Source organism: Montipora capricornis, chromosome 8 (assembly GCF_036669925.1).
Source record: "Montipora capricornis isolate CH-2021 chromosome 8, ASM3666992v2, whole genome shotgun sequence".
NCBI lineage: Eukaryota > Metazoa > Cnidaria > Anthozoa > Scleractinia > Acroporidae > Montipora > Montipora capricornis.
In genome coordinates, this window is record NC_090890.1 from 55279952 (window position 1) to 55291378 (window position 11427).

An 11427-nucleotide genomic window follows, 5' to 3' on the forward strand; every position below is an offset into this window, starting at 1 on the left:
TAGGAGCAATAAGGTTTTAGGCCTAATACCTAAAACAATAGACCTTATTCATAAATGGCAATCACATTTATAATTCTTTTGTCCAAGTGCAAATTAGCCTACCAAGCCTCATTTTAGAGCAAGAATTCTTTTCAATTCACTGTATGGTATCGAGGCTTGGTAGGTTAATTTGCACTTGGACAAAAGAATTATAAATTGACCACCATTTATGAATAAGGTCTATATTTAATGTCAAATCCAACCTTTGTTGGCCAGTACTCAATGTATGGTGGGGTCATACATGGTGTTTTGGTGTTTTATTTCTCTGTTTTGGTGTTTATCGGTTTAGTAATACCCATTTTGCAGCTTTGTTAGCACTCTCTCCTTGAGCTGATTTGCCTGCTTGCTTGTTTTCAAACACCTAAAGTAAGAGTTATGTATGACAGCCATGTTTGCTTACCCAACATGGCTGTCATACCAGGTGGTATGGTAGCTAGTACCATTGTTTAGTGATGTAAACTGGAAGGAGGTCATTATATTGAGTAAAACTACCAGGAGTTGGCACAACCTCGTCCCCAGGGTCTCTCTTCTTCCTTTCCTTCGAGCGGGCTCCTAAGGAAGGAAAGAAGAGAGACCCTGGGGACGAGGTTGGAGTTGGCAAATTTAAAAACCGTTACATTTTCCATTTCATGTTGGTCAGCTCATTTAACAGTGGGGGACATGCTGGATGGTTTTATTTTGGTGACTAGGCGTGGTGATTGCATCTACTCATGGGGCAAACTGGAAGACCTTGATGAGGTAAGTTGTATTATGGTCTAGAAAAATTAAGAAAATCCTAATACATAAGAAAAGGATGAAAAAAATGTTCTGTCAATAAATTATGTAATCAATGACTTCATGACAGATGAAACTATTGTTAGTATTGCATTGTGTTATTTATTTAAAATAGGGTACTGTTTCGTAACTAGTTGAGGCATAATGTCAACTAGATGATCTAAGAGCGTAAGTCAAGCTCTAGCAATGCAGAATTCAATCAGTTTTAGTTTTTAAATCTTGTTGGGTTTGAAAGTCCATAAATCTATGTTCACTTCTCCAAGAAGGATATTGTTTAAGGAGCAATAAAATTCATAAAACATTAATGCTTTCGATTATCACTATTTGATTGTAGACTGTACCTGGTACAGTTGACAGGATTAGGTGATGAAGCAAACTACTTGACAGGCTTTCAACAGCTAAGAGAGCTCTTTGTAATGAGGCTGACAGGCTCTAAAATACATGGCCTTCCATTGTCACCAAACTGGATAGGGTTATCCACCGGATAAATCACTATCCAGCGGATAAACACTAGCAAACCCGATTGAGTTATCCAGTGGATAGTGATTTATCCGGTGGATAACCCTATCCAGCGTTTGAACAACTGGGGCCTGCATGTTAAGTTATTTTCGAGTTACAATAATTGTAACAGAAGAGAGCCAAGATTCATGGGGATTATTTGCATGTTTTTGCTCAAAGCAAAGGAAATGCAAGTCCCATAACCTTGACTCTGTTCTTTTGTTAGCACAGAATTTGGAACTAGCCAAATATTACTGTAACAGCATTCCTTGTTTCTTACTCTTTTTACAGACATATTTCTCTCAGTTTCTCGTTATTTTCAGTGCAACAACTGAGGAGCAAGGTAACTGATATCACAAATTCTGTCCCTTTTATGCTGTTAATATGCAAGCCATGCAAACTTGGAGGGGGTGGGGGGGGGGGGGGAAGGGGAAGGACTCCTCTGACAATCCACTGAACTTGACTTCTGTGGTTCACAGCAGTTGCCTCCTGCCACTGAGGTGGGTTAAATCAATAGCAATAAATTCTTTTGTTGCCTTGTATTCATATCCCACCAGCTTCAATGTAAGAACAAAAAAGTGGCACACAAGGCGATAGCCTAGTGTGTCACTGATGCTCTTACCACATTTTGACGTCTTCTGTTATCTATTACTGAACAGACCCACAGCAACATGGAATCTATTTGTTAAATGGCATTATAATATAATATAATGAAGAATTAAGGTAATAGATCGTTTTCACTGTCACGCAATAAAAAAATAAATCGAAAACCATCCAGTGGAAAAAGTCAAGAATTCGTGATGTTGTAGAAGATAAATGAAGAAGACACTTCTCCAAGTTTTAGGCCCGTGCGTTTCCCCAAACTTCAGATATTCGTCGAAATGTTTCGCAGAAATTTACAGAAACGCCATGTTGGTGCACACATGTGGTGCACCAATATGGCGGCCGGAAAATAGTGTCAACATCTGTTACTTACTTTGGCTATCTAGGCGAGTGATCATCTGTACTGAACAGACAGCTATTTACTTAAGCACTTTTCCTAATTCTTTAAATTCTAAAAAGGCTCAAAACCATGAGATAAATATATATTTCTCAATAAACTTGATCGTCGCCTCGTGTCACGCACCGCTATAACTCAGAAATTCAAAATGCTCTGGTTTCCAAACGAAGCACTCTATTGAGCTTTAAAATTGCAAATGGATACAAATTTACCGCCTCTTATGCCTGATGAGGATAAAAACTTTCGTGGCTCTTTAGTTTTGGATTTTAGAAAATGATGACGTCACGTGAAAACGATCTATTCCCTTGAAATTGTTCTACTATCAAACTTTTTTGGAAACTTGGCATAACTAACATTCATGATATGAACATTAGAAAAATGCAATAAAAAAATGGGGTCACCGTGCTTGTTTACACGTCAGCAGGCTGTTAAAATGGGGGTATTTTTACTGTTTGCGCGTTAAAAATTCGAATCACCTTCACACAGAATTAAGTCTTAGTTTCTTCAAAGACAAAATTATATTTTGAAAATAAAGCTTCTTTTATTCACATAAGCAGTATTGCTTCATTTACGCCGTTCTTGATTGCCTGGTTGTGGGAATAGTGCACTTTTTGGGACAGTTTCGTGGTTAGCTTGAAGTCCTCGCCTTGGGTAAAATACACCAAGTACAGAACTGTTTTCAGAAAAAAATTCATGTTCTACTGTTCTAGACTGTTCTTAGCAAATACCTGAAAAAAAAATCGGGGGTCACCGTGTTCGTTTGAGAGAAAAGGAGCAGTTCTTTCGCCATCAGGCTTAGTTTGAGGGAAATCTCTTACGTTTTGTACGCGCACGTGCTCATGTGCACGTGCTAATGAGGCGAAAATCGTGCGCAGTAGGGATGCGCATTGCAATACTAAGGAATTACCTTAAACTTTATTTGCATAAAAGCTGATGGTGACGTCAATTGTGGGTCTGTCCTCTAACAGATCATTTGGCAAGAACTAATCAAAATGCAAGAATAACTTGGATTATTATTTAAAATTATTTTGCATATATGTGTACCAAAATCTTTATCATTTTCCAACTTGAAGTTGTTTTTTTCAGTCATGTCGCATTAATTTCATTTACCCGATTATCTACCCAGCTATGGTAAGGGCAGGGAGAAGGGACATGCTGTATCCCTATGATTTACCCTTTTCGCTTTTGCAATAACCATTCTTTTCAGATGCAGCTCTTTGCCAGAAAGGATTTGTGTTGCAAACTTCAACAGATATGCATGAGAAAAAATACATCATTTATAGCAAGAGCTTTTGCAGGTGAGTTTTGGTGTGAACCCAATTTTGACAAATAAGAATTCAATCTTACACAAAAGGAATCACTTGCAGGCACCAAGTAGAAAACCACTTGAGTGGGTGATGTACAGTTTTTTAACTACAATGTCTACGTTCATGTTTACTGTTTTTAAGTTGATTTTCAACACATAAAAATTGGGGTTTGGTTATTTGCGGTATTGGATGTGGGCTTATTTGAAAGGTGCAGGAGACTTCGAAACCAGTGTAAAACTTCTCTTTTGGCTCAGTGGGTGATGTCACAATATTTTAATTTCTTGGAAGTACAACTGGGAATGAGCAGAGGTGTTCAAATTGGCCAATTTCCAGCCAAAATAAACGCCTCCATTGTAATCATAGCAGTTCTTTCAGTGCACTGTTCATTAGAGAATATTTGTCTCCTCACAGACATCTAATGAACATGAACCCTTAACCAGGCTGGAGAGCTGCTACACCACTGCAAGGGCTGGGCATTGGTCTTGTTATTCTTTTGGAGCTTGGATGGTGGGATTTAACATGAAAATGATTATTGAAGATGACCTTCTTGTTTTTACTTTTCCCAACAGTGTGTATGCAGTCACACGTGCTAATAGGTCTGGCGTCATTGCCTGCAGCCTACCCAATGGTGTTCTTGTGGCAACATACTCATTTCCATGCACCAGTGTCAAGGCCATAGAAATTGTGGAAAAGGCCTGTGAGCTTCTTCGAGGATGAGACTGTACATTTGGCCGTCATTTCAGTGTCAAGACTTCCCTGCAGGAAAGAAACAAAGAAACAGTGGTATGCAAGGGAAGGGAATTGAAAGGCCAAAGCTAGCAATCCACTGAAATCTGCTTAGTGGCTCATTTAGCCACATGTTTAGTGGCCGAAGAACGTCTGGTAACTTGAGAAGGCTTCCACCTTCACCATGTCCATCCAAGGAAAAAAAAACTTTTAATTCAAAACATTGTAATGCAAAAGTGTGAGATTGTTAAAAATAGTTATCTTGGTAGATTTCCACCACAGTTTGATTCTGGAAACAGCAATCATGAGAGAGGAAGCTGACAATCGTTCCCTAAAAGATGATGAAGTGGAGGGATGATGGCAATAATACCGCTTTGCTAATGACAAATTTAGCAAGGCTTTTGACACTGTTCCTTATCGATTCCTTTTAGTCAAGCTAGAATGGGATAACAGAAACTTTGAGTCTGTGGATGCAAGGGTGGCTCACCAAACATGTACAATCCATCCAACAGAAAGGTGTAACTTCAGATCTCGCGTTCTGCAGGGCAAGTTGTTTTTGGCCTCCGTGTTCTTGCTCCCCACTTTTTTTTAAAATAAAATTATCTGATCTTGTGGTCCTTTCATGGATCCCAGTACTCAAGAGAATATTTTTGCAAACACTTTCAAGTCACAAGAACTTTTAGAGTTTCAGACTCAAAATAGAATCTTTTTGCACAGTTCTTGGACCAGAGTTTACTTATTTCTGTTTTGTTCCTGCATTTGAAAGAACTGAATAGCGTTGATAGCAGATGAGCTACAAAGAAGGGCACTTAAATGTTTGCTTGCTAGACACATCACATCCTAGGTTGCTGAATCTTGGGTCGGTGAGGAGACAAAACTACACTACAGTAATTTTTTACTCAAATGCAACTGGCCTTCTTTTTTTATTCCAAATAAACTCATATGCGTGGTTGTTTGGTCGATTATGAACATGAAAATGACACATTTTCAGTGCATATAAGTGTTCACTTGAGAACCCATAAAATGCCTCAAACGCAGCCTTGTCTATTCAATGTTGGCAAAAGACTCCTCCTTAGCTCTACTGAGTACAATAGGACATTTTCATGATGACAACCACTACCAGAATCTGTTGGGATTGGTTTTCTGCTGGTAATTATTGTCATTGTTGCTGAAACCCTCTAAAAATACATGTAAGGGAGTCTTTGACAAGAAAGAAAAACATTTAATGAACTTGTGTATTTTGCAGTAGAATAGTAACATCTTAAAAGTGCCTTAAGTCCTTCTTTAACGCATCTTCCTTTTGCGTCTGCCATATCGTCGCTGCCGTAGAATATACATATGCCGCATCATGTACCACCCTCCTGCTAGTAGCAGCACAAGATAAACACGCAGAAACCATGAAAAGCTAAAACTGACGTTAAAGGCATTTGGGAGGCTGAAGGAAAACCTCTCAGATTTATCCAACAAAGGAATGGCCCTCCATATCAGTATACCTGAGAAGGCAGAAAAAGTGACCATTAAAGTCTTGTAACAATAGAAAAAAAAAACTAAATATCAATAAGTTTGGCAGAGAACAATATCACACATAAAGGTTGAAAACCTGTAGGTGGCTATCGAGTTATTTTAGGCAGGCTCAAGAAAGAGATTCAAGTTTGAGGCCTTAAAAACTTCCAGATGCACGTGAGTATTTACTAAAGACTTTTTTGACAACCTCTTCATCTCAATTAAAGGTTACGTTTATACAAACGTTGGCTGTGTAGCACTTATATTTTAAACAGAGTTAACTGAATAGAGTGTAATGTGAAGTGCTAGATTTTTATCCCATATGAATCATGTGAGCGTTAGCCCTACTGATGGAAATGGGCCCTTACAAGGACAGAGAAAAACTCTGACCAGGGTGGGAATTGAACCCACGACCTTCGGGTTTGATCTCCGCCGCTCTACCGACTGAGCTACAAGGTCAGACAGGAGCAGGTCGTGGGAACTGAAAATGTTAAAGTCACGGCAATGAACATGTGCAAGTACAAGGAAAGGTTACGTTTATACAAACGTTGGCCGTGTGGCACTTATATTTTAAACATTCATCTCAATGACTACATGTATGTCCCCTTTAACCCACTGACTCCTAGGAGTAAGACTTGATAGATTTTACTCTGTTTAACGCCAGAGAGTGATATTACGGTAGTTTACTTGTCAATGGGGTAGCGGTTTAGGAGTCAATAGGTTAAAGCTCAAAATAAAGGAACCCCTCTTAACCCATTGACGAGTAAAATATTGAGTCTGGCAGGTTTCGGCCGGTTTGGATGTCAAAGGGTTAACATTACAATAAATATATAAAATTACTATTAAAGAACCTCAACACAAAGAGAGCTTGAAAAACAACTTCCTCATTTTCATAGCTAAATTATTCACGTCGCACTTGATGCGATGTTTATATGGTCCTTACCTAAGCAAATTAATGAAGGAAACCAATAAGCCATGTGATATTAAGGCATTTTCTCCTGCCCTGAGCATAGTTAACCCATTTACTCCTGGGAGCGAGACTTAACAGATTTTACTCTGTCTAATGCCAGGCAATTTTACTCCTCAACTGGGGGCGTCCTGGGCCCCTTTTTTCTCAAAAGTCCCGAAACTTTACAGGCCATTTTTGGGTGTCACCATTCCCTTTGTATCTCAAGAATGGAGAGAATTTAAATTCCTCAAACCTCACAGCTATTTTCTTTTTTGTTAAAAGATCGGGTTTCCAAAACAAGCGGTTGGCAATTTCACAGATGGCCTTTCGGGACTTTCAAGAAATGGTCCCCTGGAGCGCATGAGGAGTGAATGGGTCAAGCAAAAAATCTTAAACACAAAGACGCACTATAAAAGGGGTCGCTTCACATACGTACTGCTTTTGTTCGAATTCATTCAAGAATGACTGATTAATTATCCAAGATGGTTTGTTTTGCAAACTAATGTGGTTCTTGGTCTTCATTGATGCAAACATTGTTAGCAAGGCTAATGCTTTTCCCTTACCTTCGAAGAGTATACCCAATGGATAAAGAGGAATCCACATTGTATACCGCAGCCAAATCAGCGGTTCAATCCTCTTGCTAACAACTTGAGAGGCATAGAATGGATATCTGACAACTTCAATGAGTGACCAAACAAGGAAAAGGCCAAACACAGCAGCTTGTTTGTGAAGTTCCTCGTGTGCAACCACCACCAAAAACAGAACCATGTTTCTTCCAAACACTTGCATAAAGGGAGCCAAAACACCAGTTTTTACCAACCCCAGGAGAGGGTTAATGACCTCCAAGAAAGCAGCTAACTGACAAGAAGCCAGAACATCACTAACAGCATCGTAAGCTTCGGCAAATGCATCTGTGCCATGGAAAAGCACACGGGACAACAGCACACTAGTTATGTAAAGGTAGAGTCCTCCTTGCATGACATTGTAAACCATAAGATAAAATATTCTGACAAATCCTAAAACCTCTTGTTTGGTTTGGTTGATTTGGTTTTCCAGCTCTAACTCTCTAGCATCGCTTGCTGCCAGAAATTTATCTATTTCAGCTCGTTCTTCTCTCTCGCTTCCAGATGTATCTTCAATCTGCCATCGATCAAAGTTAATCTTCAACCATGCCGGCTTCTGCTCATCTGCCAAAAGACGAGGCCAAAACTCGTGTTCTCCTGCTAACTTGGCAATGGAAAATTCAACATAACGGTCCAGAACTTTGTGGCTACTTGCCTTTATGTCAACTGGCCTGTAAAAGTTCAGGTCCACGTGATATTGTTGCTCTCCTCTTGCTCCACGACCAAATCCTTGAAATACCAGTCGTGTACTTGTCAATTCTACAGCAGGGTATTGTACATCAGAAAGTTCTAGTGTCAGAAAGAGCTTCTCTTTGCTTTGGGCCCAACGTATAATTGGCTTGAATATCGCTGCCATCTGTTAACTCCCAGATGGTCTCACCAGAAAGATATTTTGTTGAGTAAACCTGTGCAAAAAATCCACAAGCAACTGTTCAGCAGTTTTTTCACTTTTTTAGCGGTTTTGAAATGTCTAAGGAAAACTCTGCTTTGTCAGAACATGCTTGCCTGACCAACCATACAATTGGGTGGAGTAATTAAAAAATAATCACCACCAACAGGCGGTACCATCAAGGCCTTTGTTTGAAAGCTTGGCACATTAATTCCACCCAAGGCCCCTTCGAACCGTGATGATGGCAGTCTTCTACCAAACACCTACTTACACCTCATTAGTAAGAAATGATGCTAATTAGTGAGGTATAAAAGGACTTGCAAAACAGCTTTACATCACCCCTGAAGTAGACACTAAGGAGGAGTGTTGAAACATTGGATATGGAGCTGTAACTTTAAAGTTGCTTTCATTTTAAGCCAGAGTAGCATAAAATTATCTTCGATTGTCAACCTAGGTCGGGTTGCTCAAAGCCTCATTTGCTAACTGGTGATTAAGAGGTATCAAAACCTCTAGGTTTCCATGGTATTTAACCCTGGTTAAGGCAAAGCTGCATTGTGAACTGTAATCTTTCATATCTTGCAAATCTGGGCCCGGTTGTTCGAAAGCAGATTTGTTTCATGTTTTCAACTTTTGATGAAAGTTTCATTTGCTGATTTTTGTTTTTTCAAGATTTACTTCTTCTAATGTAAAGTTGTGCCGAATATCAGCGTTGAACAGCATTTGGGAGTAGAGAAATGAACTCCTTGGTTAATTTTTAACCTGGGATTAGCGTTAGTCGGCTTTTGAACAACTGGGCCCTGTTCATGATGTACGCTTTCTAAGAGAGGTTAGACCTGGGAAGAGAAAAATCTTCAAAGAAATATAAACTCATTGCCAATTCTCAGCTGGTAACAATGCGGCGACTGTCCACAATAGATCAACGAGAGTGTAGAGCGATGTCTTGCATCTTGGAAAGAGGGATAAAAAGAGACTCAAAGCTTTGTATGAAAATGGAACTTTGCTTAAAACCTACCAGACAGTGACGTGAACTGTTTGGTGATTTAAGAACGCTGTTAAATCGCTAAAGTGCTTCCAAAGTTCACAGAAATAAAATGATTCCCACATACCTTCTCACAAGTACTAGCTCGCACTTCGTTACCCAGTCTTTTCTCTCTAATAGGCGCATTCTCATTCCCAGATCTAATCGTTTCTCTTAGCCGGCGGAGGTCATCTACAGATGGTTTCACGTGACGTCATTGCCGCCATGTTGGTGGACGAAAACAAAGATCTCTCATTAGCGTCTTTTGTTCGTCCACCAGAAGTCGTACGTTTCTCTTTTGTTATTGGTGTCTCCAGAGATTGGTTGAAAACGTCCTATAAGTCGTCAGTAGTACCAGTCATTCCAACCCCTTTTGAAGGAAAAAAGGGAGTATTTTTTTAACGCTGAGAGCGCTCACACCCCCCGGGAGAGAGGGGGGGGGGGGGGGTACTTTAGGAATTTCTGGGTGGGGATGTGTCGGTGGGACCCTGGAACCCTTACCCTATACCAGAGCTAGTTTCAGCTAGATTTTGCTACCCTATCCATAGGGATACTAGAGTAAACTCCCCATATGACTCCTATCCTAGAGCTGTTTTCTAGAAACTGAGGTCACTAGCACAGTCTAAAGCAAAGCCAAAACAAAACCTTATACCACAATCACTTCTTCCTTAAAAAAGGATTTATTTATACTTGTCCAGCAATGCCAAGCACGTACGTACGCATTATCAAGACAATAAATTGTTTAATTTTAACCAGTATTAATACCACCGATTTCCGTCTGAATCCCGATTTTTGACAGTTACTAATATCCAGTAGCGTTTTATGATAGTCATCTATCAACGATGTTGAGGCTGAGTCGAGAAAATTTAAACTTGCCCATTTCATTTTGTTATATTTTTGAGTAGCAATTCCTGGTTTCCTTAGTCTAGATAAAATCTTCAACCAACTGGTCACTTTCACGAAAAATGATACTCTATTCTAGACCCAAACGCTCTGATTTATATACCCTATGCTAGAGTAAACTGCTTGAAAATCATACCCTTCACAGTGGCACATGTACCTATGTAGCCCATATATGGCAGTACCCACCCCCCCCTCCCTACCGGGCTCACACGAGCCTGTAGTGAAAGGGGGTCTTGGGGTATCCCAAGTGGGTATCCCAAGTGGCATTTCCTGCATTTTTGGCAAAGTCTATGCTTGTCTTCCATTTTTGGAGCTGCTAAATGAAGTAAGACTGCCGGCCTTTTAAGTCGGCGCATTGTCAAACACAACACAGGCCATGGATTACTATAATGGCCTGCAACGAGTGAGCCGTCAAAAGTGACCTGTGTTTTAGACCCCCAGTTTTGAGTCTGCAGAACATGGGGTGTTCAATGGAGAGACTGGGCGAGACATTATAGGTTATGAAAGTGTAATATGTAACCTTTTACACTCAGATCGCAAAAAAAACACTTAAGATAGCATTTTTTCCCTTGTTTTCAGAATTTCATGATGAATCTAATAACAAACGAGAGAGTGGGAGGCAACCCATGAAATCGGGAGACTCTGGATCTGATCAGGACAGCTGGAATGTCTGCAGTACTAAATATAGCAGAGCTCAAAAGCATTTAATTCAAAGAGTCTCTATATGAATCTTTAAGTTTGCAAGTCTAAAGTGCAGACTGGACTCTGCAGACTAGAAATCTTCAGACCATAAATTCTGCAGGTCAGTCCGTTTTGTCAGTGGCAAATCTTTGCTTGTCGCTAGTCTCTCCTAGCCTGCGCCACAAACGAAACCAAAACTTTTGGTTAGGTCGGTCTGCCAACCAGCAGTGAAATCGTTGTGCTGGGCCCCCAGCAGCATACCAGGATTTGAGTATGTGCCATGATTGGGCTGTTAAGAAAAACAATTGTGACAAGACTGGTAATAGCCAATCAGGTTGGAGAGAAATTTGAAATGCACTTCTGCTTGTTCGTTGAGTCCTTTGGAGGTCCAGAACAAGGATCTTGGCACTGCTTTGCAGACGTTACTAACCGGTGTTTGATTACCTCTGCAACCCAGGCTGGTCCCTCCCGGCCACTTAAAAACACAATGGCTGATAATGTTCCGGGTATATTACAA

General features: G+C 40.1%; 2 protein-coding genes across 3 annotated transcripts in view; one reads left to right on the plus strand and one right to left on the minus strand.

The window, feature by feature from the left end:
* The window catches only part of LOC138014213 (uncharacterized), an 8203-nt gene extending 2113 nt beyond the window's left edge, over nucleotides 1-6090 (plus strand). Inside the window, exons 2-5 of the mRNA XM_068861240.1 lie at nucleotides 680-777; nucleotides 1603-1654; nucleotides 3519-3609; nucleotides 4188-6090. Of these exons, the coding sequence (XP_068717341.1) occupies nucleotides 680-777; nucleotides 1603-1654; nucleotides 3519-3609; nucleotides 4188-4335 (389 nt within the window). The 3' untranslated portion in view covers nucleotides 4336-6090. The remainder of the gene's footprint in view (nucleotides 1-679; nucleotides 778-1602; nucleotides 1655-3518; nucleotides 3610-4187) is intronic.
* On the minus strand, nucleotides 5546-9544 carry LOC138014208 (very-long-chain (3R)-3-hydroxyacyl-CoA dehydratase-like). Of its 2 annotated transcripts, none has more exons than XM_068861234.1 (3): nucleotides 9415-9544; nucleotides 7360-8324; nucleotides 5546-5837 (listed from the first exon to the last, which is right to left on the minus strand). In XM_068861234.1, exons 2-3 carry the CDS (start codon nucleotides 8273-8275, stop codon nucleotides 5629-5631), a joined length of 1125 nt encoding a protein of 374 aa, XP_068717335.1. In that variant the 5' UTR covers nucleotides 8276-8324; nucleotides 9415-9544; the 3' UTR covers nucleotides 5546-5628. The 2 variants fall into 2 exon arrangements, with proteins under 2 accessions (XP_068717335.1, XP_068717334.1); XM_068861233.1 differs by having other exon boundaries at nucleotides 9321-9456.
* Between the last annotated feature and the right edge of the window lie 1883 nt (nucleotides 9545-11427).

What these genes read in the sequence shown, in the direction of transcription:
- LOC138014208 (XM_068861234.1), bottom strand. Translation starts at nt 8,275, where the DNA reads ATGGCAGCGATATTCAAGCCAATTATACGTTGGGCCCAAAGCAAAGAG. An exon ending in ATTGGGTATACTCTTCGAAG is followed by an intron (nt 5,838 to 7,359) that starts GTAAGGGAAAAG and finishes CTGCCTTCTCAG; the next exon opens with GTATACTGATATGGAGGGCC.